The following is a 19,204-nucleotide window of genomic DNA, read 5'->3' as shown; positions in this document are numbered from 1 at the left end:
TAATTAATGAGCAGAGGATCAGCCTGTTAGCACACAGATATTTAATGAGCAGAGGATCAGACTGTTAGCACACAGATATTTAATGAGCAGAGGATCAGCCTGTTAGCACACAGATATTTAATGAGCAGAGGATCAGCCTGTTAGCACACAGATATTTAATGAGCAGAGGATCAGACTGTTAGCACACAGACATTTAATGAGCAGAGGATCAGACTGTTAGCACACAGATATTTAATGAGCAGAGGATCAGACTGTTAGCACACAGATATTTAATGAGCAGAGGATCAGCCTGTTAGCACACAGATATTTAATGAGCAGAGGATCAGACTGTTAGCACACAGACATTTAATGAGCAGAGGATCAGACTGTTAGCACACAGATATTTAATGAGCAGAGGATCAGACTGTTAGCACACAGATATTTAATGAGCAGAGGATCAGCCTGTTAGCACACAGATATTTAATGAGCAGAGGATCAGACTGTTAGCACACAGATATTTAATGAGCAGAGGATCAGCCTGTTAGCACACAGATATTTAACTCTCCCGTTGCAGGTCAGTAAAATGAATAACCAAATGATGTTTTATTATTCATTGTATTACTTTTTAAATGTTTGATTACTGTTATTGTACATCTGAGATGAGCATACTAAAACATGTTTGGTGTTCTTGGAATAGAAGAGATTACTGTTAGTAACTTTTGTTTGGTATTTTTAGAAAGTCTAGGAGACTTTTAAATTCATTTATTTTATTTTTTATTTTATTTATCCGTTATTTTACCAGGTAAGTTGACTGAGAACACGTTCTCATTTACAGCAACGACCCGGGGAATAGTAACAGGGGAGAGGAGGGGGATGAATGAGACAATTTGTAAACTGGGGATTATTAGGTGACCATGGTGGTTTGAGGGCCAGATTGGAAATTTAGTCAGGACACCAGGGTTAACACCCCTACTCTTACGATAAGTGCCATGGGATCTTTAATGACCTCAGAGAGTCAGTACACGTGGTTAACACCCCTACTCTTACGATAAGTGCCATGGGATCTTTAATGACCTCAGAGAGTCAGGACACCGGGGTTAACACCCCTACTCTTACGATAAGTGCCATGGGATCTTTAATAACCTCAGAGAGTCAGGACACCAGGGTTAACACCCCTACTCTGACGATAAGTGCCATGGGATCTTTAATGACCTCAGAGAGTCAGTACACGTGGTTAACACCCCTACTCTTACGATAAGTGCCATGGGATATTTAATGACCTCAGAGAGTCAGGACACCGGGGTTAACACCCCTACTCTTACGATAAGTGCCATGGGATCTTTAATGACCTCAGAGAGTCAGGACACCGGGGTTAACACCCCTACTCTTACGATAAGTGCCATGGGATCTTTAATGACCTCAGAGAGTCAGGACACCGGGGTTAACACCCCTACTCTTACGATAAGTGCCATGGGATCTTTAATGACCTCAGAGAGTCAGGACACCCGTTTAATGTCCCATCCGAAAGACGGCACCCTACACAGGGCAGTGTCCCCAATCACTGCCCTGGGGCATTGGGATATTTTTTTTAGACCAGAGGAAAGAGTACCTCCTAATGTCCCTCCAACACCACTTCCAGCAGCATCTGGTCTCCCATCCAGGGACTGACCAGGACCATATAAAGTAGCATGCTATTTCAGTCAAGTAATGCGGACAAAATGCACGTTTGGATATTGTTTGCTAACCAAGGATAAGATACTGTAACGACACTGGGTTTATAAGCGCGGATATCACTTTTGCGGCACAGTCGATAGCGCGCTGGGCTTCGTGCTAAGAAGGTGGAGGGTTCGAGACCTGCTCCCTGCCTGTTTCATTACAATACAATCAATTATGCGCACTTATTGAATCAAATAATCTGAATGTTTGATAGATTGAGGTGTGTATACCAGAGAGTAGCAGTTGTATTAAATAGGTTTAAAAGAGACTTTGACTTAACATGTTGAGTAGATCCCTATGGATCCCTATGGCCTCAAGCATGATTTGTTTTCAGCTACCTTTAGATGATGTTTCCTCACCTGGGAGGTTTTACTCTGGAAACAGGATGTCTTAGGTACAGGGCTGTCAGCCCATCATTACACTGTTCTTTGTTGGAATCAGTTCAACCAGAAACCCTTACTGTAACCGTCCAGGCATGAGGGATGGGTATATGAGGGATGGGTATATGAGGGATGGGTATACCTTTACAGAGCATATGCATGTTTTACACAATGTCTTTACTCTCCTTTGCCAGCAATTATTTTACAAATGACCTAAACCATGTAACAGACAATCAGTTGAAAGACCACGGAACAGAGGATCAGTTGAAAGACCACAGAACAGAGGATCAGTTGAAAGACCACGGAACAGAGGATCAGTTGAAAGACCACGGAACAGAGGATCAGTTGAAAGACCACGGAACAGAGGATCAGATGAAAGACCACGGAACAGAGGATCAGTTGAAAGACCACGGAACAGAGGATCAGTTGAAAGACCACGGAACAGAGGATCAGTTGAAAGACCACGGAACAGAGGATCAGTTGAAAGACCACAGAACAGAGGATCAGTTGAAAGACCACGGAACAGAGGATCAGTTGAAAGACCACGGAACAGAGGATCAGTTGAAAGACCACGGAACAGAGGATCAGTTGAAAGACCACGGAACAGAGGATCAGTAGAAAGACCACGGAACAGAGGACCAGTTGAAAGACCACGGAACAGAGGATCAGTTGAAAGACCACGGAACAGAGGATCAGTTGAAAGACCACGGAACAGAGGATCAGTTGAAAGACCACGGAACAGAGGATCAGTTGAAATACCACGGAACAGAGGATCAGTAGAAAGACCACGGAACAGAGGATCAGTAGAAAGACCACGGAACAGAGGATCAGTTGAAAGACCACGGAACAGAGGATCAGTTGAAAGACCACGGAACAGAGGATCAGTTGAAAGACTTAAACAATATTTATGTTCATTAGGGTAAAGCTGGACCTGGTGGAAGTCCTGGCGACACTGTGAGTCTCATATTGAAGTCTGTATTAAACACGCTGTAGACCAAGTGATAGTGTCTTCATACAGCGTTGTGAGTTGCACAACAATCACACAAGAAAGAGCGGACTCACAACATTTTGCATTGACACGTTTTATTTGGGGCCTGGTGAGACATGAGAACATGTCTCTTTCAGGGAAGCAGAGGAGACGGTGGCAGAGCAGGACGACGGGGCAAGGCTGGCAAGAGAGGAGATAAGGTTTCCACCAACAAACTAAAAACATCAAACATTTAATCTGTTTTTACTGCATCACAATAGTCGGTTCGATGTTCAAATCAAATTTATTTATAAAGCCCTTCGTACATCAGCTGATATCTCAAAGTGCTGTACAGAAACCCAGCCTAAAACCCCAAACAGCAAGCAATGCAGGTGTAGAAGCACGGTGGTTAGGAAAAACTCCCTAGAAAGGCCAAAACCTAGGAAGAAACCTAGAGAGGAACCAGGCTATGTGGGGTGGCCAGTCCTCTTCTGGCTGTGCCGGGTGGAGATTATAACAGAACATGGCCAAGATGTTCAAATGTTCATAAATGACCAGCATGGTCGAATAATAATAAGGCAGAACAGTTGAAACTGGAGCAGCAGCACGGCCAGGTGGACTGGGGACAGCAAGGAGTCATCATGTCAGGTAGTCCTGGGGCATGGTCCTAGGGCTCAGGTCCTCCGAGAGAGAGAAGGAGAGAATTAGAGAACGCACACTTAGATTCACACAGGACACCGAATTGGACAGGAGAAGTACTCCAGATATAACAAACTGACCCCAGCCCCCCGACACATAAACTACTGCAGCATAAATACTGGAGGCTGAGACAGGAGGGCTCAGGAGACACTGTGGCCCCATCCGAGGACACCCCCGGACAGGGCCAAACAGGAAGGATATAACCCCACCCACTTTGCCAAAGCACAGCCCCACACCACTAGAGTGTTGGTTGTATTCATTGTGTTGCATCTTGCAGGGAGAACGAGGCCCAGAGGGGGAGAATCCATGTTGGTTGTATTCATTGTGTTGCATCTTGCAGGGAGAACGAGGCCCAGAGGGGGAGAATCCATGTTGGTTGTATTCATTGTGTTGCATCTTGCAGGGAGAACGAGGCCCAGAGGGGGGAGAATCCATGTTGGTTGTATTCATTGTGTGGCATCTTGCAGGGAGAACGAGAATCCATGTTGGTTGTATTTATTGTGTGGCATCTTGCAGGGAGAACGAGGCCCAGAGGGGGTGAGAGGAGTTCCTGGAGAGAATGGAGAAAAAGGAGCAGCAGTGAGTCAACTTTTAATAAATCAAATGTAATCAATATGCAGGTGTTGTATTTCAATCAATACATTGAACTGTATCTTTTTCAATCCCTATCATATCCATCTCATACCAGGGGGCACCAGGTTTCCCAGGGGTCCGTGGTCCACCAGGTGAGGGTGGAGAGGCAGGACTTCAGGTGAATATTGCCCTAAATAATAATAATACCTGGTAAGAGCAGAGGTGCTCCACTAACCATTCAACCAGTCACCAAATATACCATTGGTTAAACAGGTGATATCTATGACAGGTGATGTAATGAAATTAGAAAATAATTTTCTGCCCTGTCACCATCCATGTCCATGTTTTCTGCATGTCCTCGTTCGGGCTCTCAGGGGGATGCAGGGGACTTTGGCCCCCGAGGAAACACTGGAGCAGCAGGAGCTAAGGTCAGCTGATTTGGGTTCAGCTTTTAACACTTAAACTGCCAGGCCTCGATTCCCCTCCTTACTACGCCAATGAGCAGGATTCTGTTTTACTGCAACATTCTAACAGTCTAATAAATACATTTCAGAAAGGCTCTCGGAAAGAAGAAGAAAAACATCCTTTGTTTGTGTTTCTGAAGGTCTTGGGTAACATTAGAACACAGAATAGCATTATCATTAGTTTATGTTACTGTAGGTGATCTGCAGCTATGTGAACATGTGTGGAGAGCAAAGGAAAAGCAGTTAATCTTGGTAAAAGTGATATTTTGAAATTGAGCTCATCTCTCAAATGTTAAAGAGTTATTTATAGCCTGCGGATGTATATGTAGAATCAGAAAGAGAACGTCTTACCTGCATGTAACTCTGGAGGAGTATTTGAAAAAGTCACTTTGTCATCACTGCGGGGGGGGGGGAGAATGACGTTCTCTAAAAGGGTAGGTAACATCAACGTAACTACATGTAACATATGGATTTGTATCAGACCTCAGAATAAGACCCAGATGCAGACAGTTTGAATAACAGATGTTTATTTACAAAACAGGGGGCAGGCAGGCAGACGGCGGGTCAAGGGCAGGAAGAGGTCAGTAATCCAGGACAGGGTCAGAGAGGTATAGAACGACAGGGTCAGGGCAGGCAGACGACGGGTCAAGGGCAGGAAGAGGTCAGTAATCCAGGACAGGGTCAGACAGGTATAGAACGACAGGGTCAGGGCAGGCAGACGACGGGTCAAGGGCAGGAAGAGGTCAGTAATCCAGGACAGGGTCAGACAGGTATAGAACGACAGGGTCAGGGCAGGCAGACGACGGGTCAAGGGCAGGAAGAGGTCAGTAATCCAGGACAGGGTCAGACAGGTATAGAACGACAGGGTCAGGGCAGGCAGACGACAGGTCAAGCAGGTAGAGGTCAGTAATCCAGAACAGGGTCAGACAGGTATAGAACGACAGGGTCAGGGCAGGCAGACGACGGGTCAAGGGCAGGTAGAGGTCAGTAATCCAGGACAGGGTCAGACAGGTATAGAACGACAGGGTCAGGGCAGGCAGACGACGGGTCAAGGGCAGGTAGAGGTCAGTAATCCAGGACAGGGTCAGACAGGTATAGAACGACAGGGTCAGGGCAGGCAAGGTGGTTAAAACCAGAAAAACAAGGCCTAGAGAGAAACATGAGTACGGGGGAAAAACCCTGGTAGGCGTGTTGAGACAAGACAAACTGGCAACAGGCGGAGAACACAGGTATAAATGCACAGGGGATAACGGGGAAAATGAGTGACACCCGGAGGGGGGTGGAGACAAGCACAAGACAGGTGAAACAGATCAGTGTGACAGATGTGCTTTAGTATACGCATGAAAAGTCCCAATGCAAAGTTATACACCTCTCTTTCCTATTTTCCAAATTATTACATAAAATAGATTAGAATTCAGTCAAATGCCAAGTCAAGCCGGGAAATGCTTTTACAGGGTGTGATGTACTAAGGAGGACCCAGCAAACCAGCCTATTCCCTATAACGTTACTCCAACTGAAATAAATTATAATGTATAACTTCAAATTAAACCAAATAGTTTGCACTCACAACTACTGGTTTCAATAAAATAAAAAATCTGTGTTGTTCATAAGGCACGAGGGGATGTGGTATAGGGCCTTTGTTCCACTCCTAAGAGCTGTTCTTAGGCACGACGCAACGCAGGTATCTGGCCATATACCACAACCCCCCGAGGTGCCTTATTGCTGTTAGAAACTGGTTACCAACGTAATTAGAGCAGGAAAAAGACATGTTTTGTCAAACCTGTGATATACGCCTGATATACCACTGCTGTCAGCCAATCAGCATTCATGGCTCGATTCACCCAGTTTATAAAACTGCTTATATAGCATACATTTGTGATATGTAAATCCTAACATCATATTTATTTTGGAAAAATAAAGACAAAATTGCAGTTATTTCAATGTTTTGTTCACATGCAGTCAAAATGACACTCGACACGTTGCAACAGGCCTATGCATAATAACACATACCTGAATCTGACAATGGAAGGTATTTACGTTGAGGTTATGTTGGAAACAACTACCCAGGTCCCAGAGGGAAACAGGTTTGAACTGCAGCCGACAGTTGACTGAATAACAAAAGACAATTTTAATGTGTTTTGGTAATTGAATTGGATTGGTAATCCTGTTTTAATTAGTGCGATTGACAAACATGCTAACTCAACCTTATTATCTCTTAGGGAGGGAGAGGAGACCCTGGTTTACCTGGACTGCAGGTAATCATATGTACCTGTTCTTAGCCGTCCATATTTAAAATCTGAAAATGTTCGACCCTCTATTCACTACCATGTCTATATTTTTTCACAGGGCACCAGAGGTTATAATGGAGAGAAAGGAGCCCAGAGTGTAGGGGCAGGCAGGTAGCCTAGTGGTGAGAGTGTAGGGATGGAGGTAGCCTAGTGGTGAGAGTGTAGGGACGGCAGGTAGCCTAGTGGTTAGAGTGTAGGGATGGAGGTAGCCTAGTGGTGAGAGTGTAGGGACGGCAGGTGGCCTAGTGGTTAGAGTGTAGGGACGGCAGGTAGCCTAGTGGTTAGAGTGTAGGGGCAGGCAGGTAGCCTAGTGGTGAGAGTGTAGGGGCAGGCAGGTAGCCTAGTGGTGAGAGTGTAGGGATGGAGGTAGCCTAGTGGTGAGAGTGTAGGGACGGCAGGTAGCCTAGTGGTTAGAGTGTAGGGACGGCAGGTAGCCTAGTGGTTAGAGTGTAGGGACAGCAGGTAGCCTAGTGGTTAGAGTGTAGGGACGGCAGGTAGCCTAGTGGTTAGAGTGTAGGGACGGCAGGTAGCCTAGTGGTTAGAGTGTAGGGACGGCAGGTAGCCTAGTGGTTAGAGTGTAGGGACGGCAGGTAGCCTAGTGGTTAGAGTGTAGGGACGGCAGGTAGCCTAGTGGTTAGAGTGTAGGGACGGCAGGTAGCCTAGTGGTTAGAGTGTAGGGACGGCAGGTTGCCTCGTGGTTAGAGCGTTGGACTAGTAACGAAAGGTTGCAAGTTCATATCCCCGAACTGACAAGGTACAAATCTGTCGTTCTGCCCTTGAACAGGCAGTTAACCCACTGTTCCTAAGCCGTCATTGAACATAAGAATTTGTTCTTAACTGACTTGCCTAGTTAAATAAAGGTAAAATAAAAAATATCATAAACAGAGATATTATATTAATAAATGCACTTGTTTATTTAAATCGATTTATTTATATCTATTTTAAAAAATGGGTGTATTGTTTTACAGGCGGAGCCAGGGCAAGAGAGTGTTCCTGGGGACAGAGGAGTGAGGGGGTCAGCTGGACCACCGGTGAGTCTTATTCCTATGTACACATACCAAGGTACATTTAGTTCTCATTTGTGATTCATTTCATCCACTAAGAGTCTGTCATTGGTCATTAAATGTTTCTATTGATGGTGTCTAGGGAGTACCTGGTACTCGTGGGGCCTATCGGTAAGTAACTGACTTTATTTGTTCATCCTGATTGACATATCTTTCATGTCCCTTACTCTCTCTGAGAGAATGCTGATGAATATTCTCAACTTTCAGGAGTGTGAAATCATGGGATTTGTCAGAGAAACATGTGGCTGCTGTGGTAATGGTTTATTTTAATGACAACCAATTTTCCTTGTAATAATAAAAAATGCCCAAGTCTTACTGTTAACTGTCTCTCTGTGCAGATTGTGAAAAGGTTTGCCCTCCCCTGGACCTGGTGTTTGTGATTGACAGCTCTGAAAGTATTGGAAAACAACAACTTCAGCTTGGCTAAAAACGTTGTCATCAGTGTAGCAAACAGGCTTGGGAAGATGGCCAAAAACACATCAGACGTCTCAGGTAAACTTCACGATGCTGCGTTACTACGACAACCACTGTTTGAATGGAAAAACAATAGATCACCAATATTTAAAATATATATATTTTAAACATGTAATCCATTTTATTCCCTGAACTACTTCTCAACCCCCAAAAGGGTCTCGTCTGGGTGTGGTTCAGTACAGTCACCAAGGGGCGGTTCAGGCCATCAGGATGGACGATAGGAGCATCACCTCTGTGACCTCCTTCAACACAAAGGTCAAAGCCATGGAGTGGATCGCTGGAGGCACCTGGACTCCCTCTGCCCTGAAGTGCACATACGACCATCTGATAGTTCCAGGTCGCAGGGGGAGGACCAAGGTGGTGGCCATAGTTATCACAGACGGCCGCTAGGATCCTAAAGACCTGGATAATCTTGGAGGCCTGTGTAACGGAGTGGACGTGTATGCCATCGCCATCGGTGATATGTTTGACTCTGGGGCAGAGAGGCAGAATCTGGAGATGATTGCCTGTAATATGGGCGACCGGGTGAAGACCCTAAGTGTCTACGCTGAACTTACTGCTGAGGAATTCTTAGAGGAAATAGAACAAATCCTCTGCCCAGGCAAGTCTATGTCTGCATCCCAAATGGCACCCTCTTCCCTATATAGTGCACTACTTTTGTCCAGAGCTCTATTTTATTATGTATTTTTTTTATTTTACCTGTATTTAACCAGGTAAGTCAGTTAAGAACAAATTCTTATTTTCAATGACGGCCTGGGAACAGTGGGTTAACTGCCTGTTCAGGGGCAGAACGACAGATTTGTACCTTGTCAGCTCGGGGCTTGAACTCGTAACCTATATAGGGAATAGGGTGCCATTGGGATGCACACTATATTTAATCAACAGTTCAATGATTTTATTTTGTGAAAATTACCAACCCTGACTAATGAACTACATTCACTTCTCTTCTTCTCTTGAACCAGAGATGATCTGTCCAGACCTGAAGTGTGCCTCAGGTGAAAATACTATTTATTTTTTATTGATGTTTTTACATCTAATAATGGGACTAAGTTTTTTGGTATTATTTTATACTGCACTAATGAAAATCACTGACCTTGAATATTTGTTCAGTTGGAAATGATCTATTAATGTCTTTCCAATATATTCTGCATATGTAAATTACAGACAACTACAGATGTATTAAGAGTTTATGAATCAACAGTCTGTGTAACATTGACTTTTCTATTATTGTCAAATATTTGAGTTTGGCTCCACTGATCCAGCGCCTCGTAGACATCCTCTTCTTCACTGACGGTTCTGAGAGAACAGGGGGCAGAAACTTCACCAGCATCCTGCGCTTCATCGGGAGACTCTCCCAATCGATCCCTCTCTCCAAGGAGGTCTCTTTAGGAGCTCGCTTCGCTGTGCTGCAGTTTGGAGGGGAGCAGGACCCAGAGGTTCTTCTGGACTTCTCCAACAACCACAGAAAGATTAGCTCCCTGGTCTCTAAACGCAGTCTACCGTGACTTATCCTCCACTCTGGGCAGCGCTATTCTCTACGCAACTGAGAACCTCGTCAGTAACCCTGGAGGTCGGTTCAGAGGAGTACGTCCAGACGCAGAGCTCACCTTTGTGTTCATTACAGACGGAGTGACCTCAGACAAGAACTCTGCTGAGGGTATTGGAGCCAAAAGAAGGGCCAACGCAGTGGGTGTTGCTATCACAGTGGGATCAGATATTGACAGGGAGCGGTTGCTGCAACTCACTCTTTGGGACAAAGCTCTTATCTTTAACCTGATGAGTTTCAATGACTTGGCCCTCCCTGGGGTTGTTAAACACATGGCTCATTGCCTTGGTTAAACCAGGTTTGAAATATATTCAGGGCCCCATTTGATTTAACACGGGGAGTGTAGGCTAACTGAAAGACCTAGAACTGATTTCATATGTGCTTTTATGTATCTTTTCTATAATTAGTTTTTATTAATAATTAACATTTTAAAAACAAAGATGTGTTACTCATCTAATTGATTTGTGACCCCAATAATTTTCAAATAAAGATTTATTCTCATTAATAACAAAGGTATAGCATGTTCCTACCAAAATGTAGAGGATGTACAATATGTGACATTGCAGCCATGTTCCAATAACAAGACAAAGAAAATGAACCACATTTGAAGGTTCTGTCATGTGTTGATAACGACAACAAAAAACAATGCTGCTGTTGATTTTTTTAATCAATGCATTTACTTCAATACAGAAACTGGGATATTAGCAACCTAATTACTGGTGTGACTAAATGCTACCTCAATAGATACTGAACCAGGAGGGTCGTTTTCTGTTTCTCTCCACTATCCTCTTGTCTTTGTCGGACTCCCATGGACTCTCGCTGTCATACAGGACCAGGGTCTCCTGCGCTGGTGTGTTGAGAGGCCTGCCCTCCATGGCTTTAATCTGACCTCGGATCAGCGCTGTCTCCTTCCTGATCTTCTCATAACAGAACCCACATAGAATATGCTTCTGCTTCAAGTGGCCACACTCCACGCACGGCTCAATGTTGGTCTGACAAAGAGGGGGAGAGAGATGAGGGGGAGGGGGAGAACGGGGGAGAGAGAGAAAGGGGGGATGGGGAGAACGAGGGAGAGAGAGATGAGGGGGATAGGGAGGGGGAGAACGAGGGAGAGAGAAATGAGGGGGGATAGGGAGGGGGAGAACGAGGGAGAGAGAGATGAGGGGAGAACAAGGGAAAGAGAGAGATGAGGGGGAGAGAGGGAGGGGGAGAACAAGGGAAAGAGAGAGATGAGGGGGAGAGAGGGGGGGGATAGGGAGGGGGAGAACGAGGGAGAGAGAGATGAGGGGGAGAGAGGGAGGGGGAGAACAAGGGAAAGAGAGAGATGAGGGGGAGAAAGAGGGGGGATGATGAGGGGGAGAGAGGGGGGGATAGGGAGGGGGAGAACGAGGGAGAGAGAGAGATGAGGGGGGATAGGGAGGGGGAGAACAAGGAAAAGAGAGATGAGGGGGAGAGAGAAAGGGGGAGGGGGAGGGGGAGAACAAGGGAAAGAGAGAGATGAGGGGGAGAGAGAAAGGGGGGAGGGGGAGAACAAGGGAAAGAGAGAGATGAGGGGGAGAGAGAAAGGGGGATAGGGAGGGGGAGAACAAGGGAAAGAGAGAGATGAGGGGGAGAGAGAAAGGGGGATAGGGAGGGGGAGAACAAGGGAAAGAGAGAGATGAGGGGGAGAGAGAAAGGGGGATAGGGAGGGGGAGAACAAGGGAAAGAGAGAGATGAGGGGGAGAGAGAAAGGGGGATAGCGAGGGGGAGAACAAGGGAAAGAGAGATGAGGGGGAGAGAGAAAGGGGGATAGGGAGGGGGAGAACAAGGGAAAGAGAGAGATGAGGGGGAGAGAGAAAGGGGGGATAGGGAGGGGGAGAACAAGGGAAAGAGAGATGAGGGGGAGAGAGAAAGGGGGGATAGGGAGGGGGAGAGAGAAAGGGGGGATAGGGAGGGGGAGAACAAGGGAAAGAGAGAGATGAGGGGGAGAGAGAAAGGGGGATAGGGAGGGGGAGAACAAGGGAAAGAGAGATGAGGGGGAGAGAGAAAGGGGGGATAGGGAGGGGGAGAACAAGGGAAAGAGAGAGATGAGGGGGAGAGAGAAAGGGGGATAGGGAGGGGGAGAACAAGGGAAAGAGAGAGATGAGGGGGAGAGAGAAAGGGGGATAGGGAGGGGGATAGGGAGGGGGAGAACAAGGGAAAGAGAGAGATGAGGGGGAGAACGAGGGAGAGAGAGATGAGGGGGATAGGGAGGGGGAGAACAAGGGAAAGAGAGAGATGAGGGGGAGAGAGAAAGGGGAGGGGGAGAACGAGGGAGAGAGAGATGAGGGGGATAGGGAGGGGGAGAACGAGGGAGAGAGAGATGAGAGGGGGGGATAGGGAGGGGGAGAACAAGGGAAAGAGATGAGGGGGAGAGAGAAAGAGAGATGAGGGGGAGAGAGAGAAAGGGGGGATAGGGAGGAGGAGAACAGGGGAGAGAGAGAGCACAAAACATCAAAAATCTATTGCCTTTTCAATTGTGTTTTTTTGCAATAGTTATTACATAAAATATGCTACATACAACTGGACATCAGAGGACAAAAATTACAGGTGAAATGTTACCCAGTGAAATGATGCAAGTAATCAAAGTTAATACCTTAACTTTGAGCATAAAGCTTGGGTCTCGTCTTCTGGTCCTGTTGATTTCTATTGTGCGTCTCTTTTTGGGTGCTGCCATCCAGAACACATTGTCCAAGAAGCTGGGCTCCGAGGTCACCTCTTGCTCATCGTGGGGATGTGGGAGGATGCTGGGCCCATGGACAGCTAGAGCTGGGGCTGATTAGAAACAAAACACACAGAGACACAATCACATATCAACAATCTATAAAATTGACAGAAACGATGTATGTATGTCACCACTCAGTATACATCTAGTAGTCTACTCAAAGATTGAAGCACGTATAGAATCGTACATCATCATAGTTCTTACTGTCAAACACAAAGTCATAGATTATGCAGGGTAACATGGCTACCATGGAAGTTTTAAAGCTAGCTTACTAGTTAGTTCGAGTGTTAGCCAGCCAGCTAGCTACAAATAAACACAAGGCAGAATGTTGTGTAAAGCTCAAACTCACCAAACTGTCTGTCAAGTCCTGTAGCCTGTATAATTCTGCATTCCAGCTGTAACAACGAACGTCTCAAAAAACACACTAAACCAGACGAATTCATAATTTTAGAGGTTTGAGTAGTGCCTTTACACTCATGTCACACAGCTCACGGTCATTGAATCACATACGTCATTGAACTGCGACAACCGAAGAACCAATTGCATCTTGTCATATAACGCGTTATCACCAGTACTGAGCAAATATGGGAGAAAGAGGGTACAGTTTCTCACTCACCACATTCAGGTAACTTTTACAAATTACTGTAGTAGCAACAGTTTTGTTAGTTTGGGTATTGCAGGAAGACATAAAAAGGAAGAAGAATTGAGATCGAGCGAGTTGTTTGGAAACCAGACTGTTGCTCGCGGTGGTTTGATGATTTGTCATTCTGTTACTCTGGCTAGCTAATGTTAGGCTAGTAGTAGGAAGTGTGATGTTTCTTTTTCAAGATCTTCAAACAGGCAATTTTGATTTCCAACACATTTAGTCTCTTCATACCATTTGCTCTCTTTCAGTAATTAAGTGATTAGCTGAGTTGCGATCTTTTCAAAAGGGCATCTGGCTTTGCTGTTGCAAGTTTACATTCACTTTCAGTTTGTTGATTGCTGAGTGAGACTGAGTCACTAGCTAACGTTGCACCAATAAATCTAAACTCTAAAAGCACTGATCAGACCAAGACGAAATTATTTGTCATGGCGTCGTTAATGAAAAGTTTAAACAATTTCCCTCTCACACAGCCCATCTGGTAAACTGGTCCAGATTGAGTATGCCCTATCAGCAGTAGCAGCAGGAGCCCCCTCAGTGGGAATCAAAGGTAAAGAAGACTTAAAATGATCACCCAATATGACTGCGTTCACACGGGCAGACAAATTCTGATCATTTTTCACAAATTTCACTTAAGAGCTAATCTGATGAGAGAAAAATCAGAAGTTGCCTGTTTAAACACAGCCCATGTATGTATACAGTGGAGCAACCACCAGGTAATGGCTTTTTGTATGCGGGCATCTTGTATATATGTGCCCATGGTACTAAACTCTTTTAAAGAGCAAATGCCCCTAAAAACCAACTTCTAATTTAGAAGACAGCCTATGTGCCATCGATATGAGTCAGTAACATTTATTCTAATGTCAAAACTGACTACAAAGTGTAAATAGGATAATTTTGGTCATAAAGTCAGTTTTGTCCAAAACAGATTTTTCTACCGGAGTATGCCACAACGTAAATGAAGGTTGGGTTTATTTCAACATGAGTCCACAGCTGGCAGCAAACAAGTTCTCATCCATTTGGAGTGTAGCTGCATGCGACCCTGATCGTAATGCCTGTGGTAAATGTGGTTTGACTTTGGATATCCCTAAATATTGAAAACATTTAATGAGAAATAAAGTGTGCAATATGAAAATATTGCCTAATTTACATTATTTATTGACGGTTCCATACTAGGCCCAGAGATGGGCTATCCAAAGTCAAACTAATTTTGCCACGGTAGCACACGAGCCGGCGAAAGCAAATCGGCAATATAATTTGGCTAACTCTTCCCACCTGCGAACACACGAGACCCCCACATCAAACCACACCTGAAACCAACTCACATTTGAATTCAGTCATGGCTGCTGGGATTTTTAAGGCTACGTTTTAGATTTTTTTTTTTTACTGATTGGTCTTTCGAACACTCAGATCAGCTCTGATGTGATTGGTCAAAAAACATTTTTTTGTGGAAAAAAATGATCAGAATTGAGCTACCTGTCGAAACAGCCTTAATGAACCAAATCTAAAACAAATCAAGAAGTTTAGCCGCGTTACAGAAGACAGTCCAGATTTTGATGGTTTCTTTCTCCCCGTCTAAAGCCTCAAATGGAGTCGTTTTGGCGACCGAGAAGAAACAGAAGTCTATACTGTACGATGAGACGAGTGTTCACAAAGTCGAGATGATAACCAAACATATTGGCATGGTCTACAGTGGAATGGGTCCAGACTACAGGTACATCCTGGTGTGTGTGTGTGAGGGAGACTTCCTTTCCTTGAGTTTCTAAATCTTGGGTTTACAACAGAGACAAGAATATCTTAGAAATGTGTCTCTTGTTACTCTGCAGGGTGCTGTTGAGGAGAGCGAGGAAACTGGCCCAGCAGTACTTCCTGGTCTACCAGGAGCCAATCCCCACAGCCCAGCTTGTCCAGTGGGTAGCCTCTGTCATGCAGGAGTACACACAGTCTGGGTCAGTTCTGTTCTGTTTTGTGGGTTTCCTCAAGTTTAATCAGGCTGGCTGACTGAGTGTGCAGGCTTTTGATCCAACCTTGCTGAAACACCACTGATTCAGCTTATCAAGGTCCTGATGACCAGCTGATTGGTAAAACCAGGTGTGTTAGCGCTTTTCCTTCAGCCCTGCCCTAAAGCCCTTACACCCAGTATAGAACCAGGTGTGTTAGAGCAGGGCTGGCTGAAGAAAAAGCTTAAAGCCCTTACACCCCGTCTAGAACCAGGTGTGTTAGAGCAGGGCTGGCTGAAGTAAAAGCCTAAAGCCCGGACACCCAGTATAGAACCAGGTGTGTTAGAGCAGGGCTGAAGGAAAAGCCTGAAGCCCTTACACCCAGTATAGAACCAGGTGTGTTAGAGCAGGGCTGAAGGAAAAGCCTCAAGCCCTTACACCCAGTATAGAACCAGGTGTGTTAGAGCAGGGCTGAAGGAAAAGCCTAAAGTCCTTACACCCCATATAGAACCAGGTGTGATAGAGCAGGGCTGAAGGAAAAGCCTAAAGCCCGGACACACAGTATAGAACCAGGTGTGTTAGAGCAGGGCTGGCTGAAGGAAAAGCCTAAAGCCCGGACACCCAGCATAGAACCAGGTGTGTTAGAGCAGGGCTGAAGGAAAAGCCTAAAGCCCGGACACCCAGTATCTTTCCACGAGGGTTGGCCACTGCTGAATTACAATATCCATGTGTGTTGATAAAGTAGTTGTTTTCACCTGAATTTCTAGAGAGTAACATCCTGTGTTTTTTTTCAGTGGAGTGCGACCCTTTGGTGTGTCACTGTTGATAGCTGGATGGGATGATGATCGCCCTTACCTCTTCCAGTCAGATCCCTCTGTAAGTATCCATGGTAGTATAAACACACTATCGTTGAATTGCTTCACTCCTAGGCCGAGTCCAGACAGTTCATGGAGCTTTTGTGTTCTGATCATGGAGTTCTAATCATGGAACTCCGAACTCGTCATGCGTCTAAACCTACATTTTAAATGTTTCCTGATGCCCTTTTCCTGCGCTATATTCAAATGCCAGAATGCATAATGCAAACGGTGGAACAGGCTACATCTGGTAACAACACAGCAAGTTGATGGCAGTAGCAAACTACTGTAGCTAACTAGCCAGCTAACCTCTGTAACTAGCCAGCAAGCTAGCTAGCAAAGCTAAAGGGATTGCAAATAGGCATAACAAAAAATAGTTTTACCCCACCTTTATTTAACCAGGTAGGCCAGTTGAGAACAAGTTCTCATTTACAACTGCGACCTGGCCAAGATAAAGCAAAGCAGAGCGACAAAAACAACAACACAGAGTTACACATAAACAAAACGTACAGTCAATAACACAGGTAGCCTGATTAAATAAGCTAGCTGGCTGGCATTTATGAAGCCAGCAAACACATTCCACACTAGGAACATATTTCCTTCAACTTTTTAATGAAAAAAGGCACCTCTCGCTCCCAAAACACGTACTAATGACATTGGGCGACGGTAGCCTGATTGTGTCCAGACTGAGGAGAAATCCGTACAAAATGTGTCCCTGACCACCACCTGAAGTAGTCGGCCAGATCTGAACACAATCCGACAACAACCAGTCTTTTCAATGCAATCTTCGTATTCTGATGGCAGAAGTAGCATGTAAGTGTCAAGTGTAGACAGCCCAAGTGTCTTCTCTACTGTTACATGTGCATATGTTAGGACGTTGCTTGCTTAGCGAGTACCCACCCCAAATTCAGCTCATACCTGGCTCGAACTCGGGACCTCTACTTTGCTAACACATGTGGCTGCCCTCCTTGACAACGTTTCAACGGTTTGAGCCACCCAAAAGTGTACCAATCGGATGGCTCCATCCGTGACATTTCAAGCTAGCTGTGGAGTGAGCTTACTTCTTAACTCCGTGTTGCCCAGCAACAGCCCCAAAACATCACTGCTCTAGAGGAGATCTGCATGGAGGAATGGGCCAAAATACCAGCAACAGTGTGTGAAAACCTTGTGAAGACGTACAGAAAACATTTGACCTCTGTCATTGCCAACAAAGGGTATATAACAAAGCATTGAGATAAACTTTTGTTATTGACCAAATACTTATTTTCCACCATAATTTGCAAATAAGTTCATTAAAAATCCTACAATGTGATTTTCTGGATTTGTTTCTTCTCAATTTGTCTGTCATAGTTGAAGTGTACCTATGATGAAAATTACAGGCCTCTCTCATCTTTTTAAGTGGGAGAACTTGCACAATTGGTGGCTGACTAAATACTTTTTTGCCCCACTCTACATAGTTTTTTCCGGTACTCACTATATGATTATTTTGATGTACACAGGGTGCATACTTTGCATGGAAAGCCACAGCGATGGGAAAGAACTACGTCAATGGGAAAACATTCCTAGAAAAGAGATATAACGTGGATCTGGAGCTGGAAGACGCAATCCACACAGCAATCTTAACCTTGAAGGTAACTCATCTCACCTGCAGTTTTAGTACTCTTCCCTCTCAGAAGTGTTTAAGAAACACAGTAGAATATGTGATACTGTGTTTTAGGTTAAACCTGGAATAGTTTGAATTCATTTGTCATAGTGTTCTAATGAAATCCATGCATTTACTGCGTTGCATTAATATTGTGTTCTGTGTGTGTTTTTAAAGGAAAGTTTTGAGGGTCAGATGACAGAAGATAACATTGAGGTGGGAATCTGCAACGAGGCAGGTTTCAGAAGACTCACCACAGCAGAGGTCAAGGACTACCTGGCAGCCATTGCATAAAATGCCCCCTCCATGGAGGTCTGTTGGCATGGACTCATTCAGATCAGCTGTTTACTTTTTACAAAACACATACTAATAACAGTTTTTTTGCAGTTTAGCAGATTTCAACAATTTGTCGTTTTTTTTCTCCGGTTATACCTAGTCACGAACTACTAATAAAATATGATTTATGTAATAATATTTTGTCCTTTGATCAATTTTTATTTTCTTCATATAATTTCATGTTTGGTTTCAGTTTGTGATTTGATAATTAGTTGTTTAATTCTCAATTTCTCACAATATTGCGAAAATGTGTATATATACATTTTGCATGAAATTAGTCCCCCCCCAAAATACAGAGCCTTCAGAAATGATACATGCCACTTGACTTATTCAACATTTACAGCCTGATTTCAAAATGGATTAAAAAATAAATAAATCAACCATCTACACACAATACCCAATAATGAGTGTTTTTGTAAACGTTTCCCAATTAATAAAAATGATTTACAGAAATGTCTAACATAAGTAGCCTTTTCACACCCACTTCCTATAAACACTCCAAATTAAGCTCAGGTGCATCCAATTTCCTATGTTCTTCATTGACGTTGATTGGAGTCCACCTGTGGCCAATTCAATCGTTAGGACATGATTTAGAAACACCTGTCTATTTAAGGTCCCACAGTTGACAGTGCACGTCAGAGGGACTGGAGTTTCCAGGAGGAGTAATGGCGGTTGATAGAGTCGACGCGAGAAATTCAAGAAACATTTTTAAACAGTTTGCTACTACAGAGGTTGAAGGAGTGGAAAGAGCTTGGATATGTGGAAATGGACACGACGAAATGAGATGTGTAGAGGGAAGCGATGTGGTCGGGAAAATTAGCGTTAAGTACAAAAAAGAAAACGTACTCCTGTAGCTCAGAAATGTAACCTGATGAGGATGAACTACCAGCGGCAGG

The 19,204-nt window shown here is 44.6% G+C and overlaps 2 protein-coding genes and 1 pseudogene across 2 annotated transcripts; 2 read left to right on the top strand and 1 right to left on the bottom strand.

Moving 5' to 3' along the window:
* The first annotated feature begins 8,217 nt into the window (after positions 1-8,217).
* Positions 8,218-9,437, top strand: LOC135519869 (collagen alpha-2(VI) chain-like; annotated as a pseudogene).
* A 1,190-nt stretch (positions 9,438-10,627) lies between these two features.
* LOC135521045 (large ribosomal subunit protein bL32m-like) lies at positions 10,628-13,429 on the bottom strand. The gene is made up of 3 exons (XM_064946954.1): positions 13,243-13,429; positions 12,765-12,943; positions 10,628-11,142 (listed from the first exon to the last, which is right to left on the bottom strand). Exons 1-3 carry the CDS (start codon positions 13,334-13,336, stop codon positions 10,888-10,890), a joined length of 528 nt encoding a protein of 175 aa, XP_064803026.1. The 5' UTR covers positions 13,337-13,429; the 3' UTR covers positions 10,628-10,887.
* On the top strand, positions 13,427-18,446 carry LOC135521044 (proteasome subunit alpha type-2-like). Its single transcript, XM_064946953.1, has 7 exons — positions 13,427-13,518; positions 14,010-14,086; positions 15,118-15,250; positions 15,363-15,485; positions 16,271-16,352; positions 17,830-17,961; positions 18,150-18,446. Exons 1-7 carry the CDS (start codon positions 13,478-13,480, stop codon positions 18,264-18,266), a joined length of 705 nt encoding a protein of 234 aa, XP_064803025.1. The 5' UTR covers positions 13,427-13,477; the 3' UTR covers positions 18,267-18,446.
* The last annotated feature ends 758 nt before the right edge of the window (positions 18,447-19,204 follow it).

The sequence above is a fragment of the Oncorhynchus masou genome, chromosome 29 (assembly GCF_036934945.1).
Source record: "Oncorhynchus masou masou isolate Uvic2021 chromosome 29, UVic_Omas_1.1, whole genome shotgun sequence".
Lineage (NCBI taxonomy): Eukaryota > Metazoa > Chordata > Actinopteri > Salmoniformes > Salmonidae > Oncorhynchus > Oncorhynchus masou.
This window is presented reverse-complemented; position numbering and strand designations above follow the sequence as displayed.

Bases quoted from the DNA above. Each gene is read 5' to 3' on its own strand.
- LOC135521045 (XM_064946954.1), bottom strand. From the start codon at position 13,336: ATGAATTCGTCTGGTTTAGTGTGTTTTTTGAGACGTTCGTTGTTACAG. The intron at 12,944-13,242 runs GTGAGTTTGAGC...GTTTCTAATCAG, and splicing joins AGGACTTGACAGACAGTTTG to CCCCAGCTCTAGCTGTCCAT. The intron at 11,143-12,764 runs GTATTAACTTTG...CCTCTTTGTCAG, and splicing joins GCTTTATGCTCAAAGTTAAG to ACCAACATTGAGCCGTGCGT.
- LOC135521044 (XM_064946953.1), top strand. From the start codon at position 13,478: ATGGGAGAAAGAGGGTACAGTTTCTCACTCACCACATTCAG. The intron at 16,353-17,829 runs GTAAGTATCCAT...TGATGTACACAG, and splicing joins TCTTCCAGTCAGATCCCTCT to GGTGCATACTTTGCATGGAA. The intron at 17,962-18,149 runs GTAACTCATCTC...GTGTTTTTAAAG, and splicing joins CAGCAATCTTAACCTTGAAG to GAAAGTTTTGAGGGTCAGAT.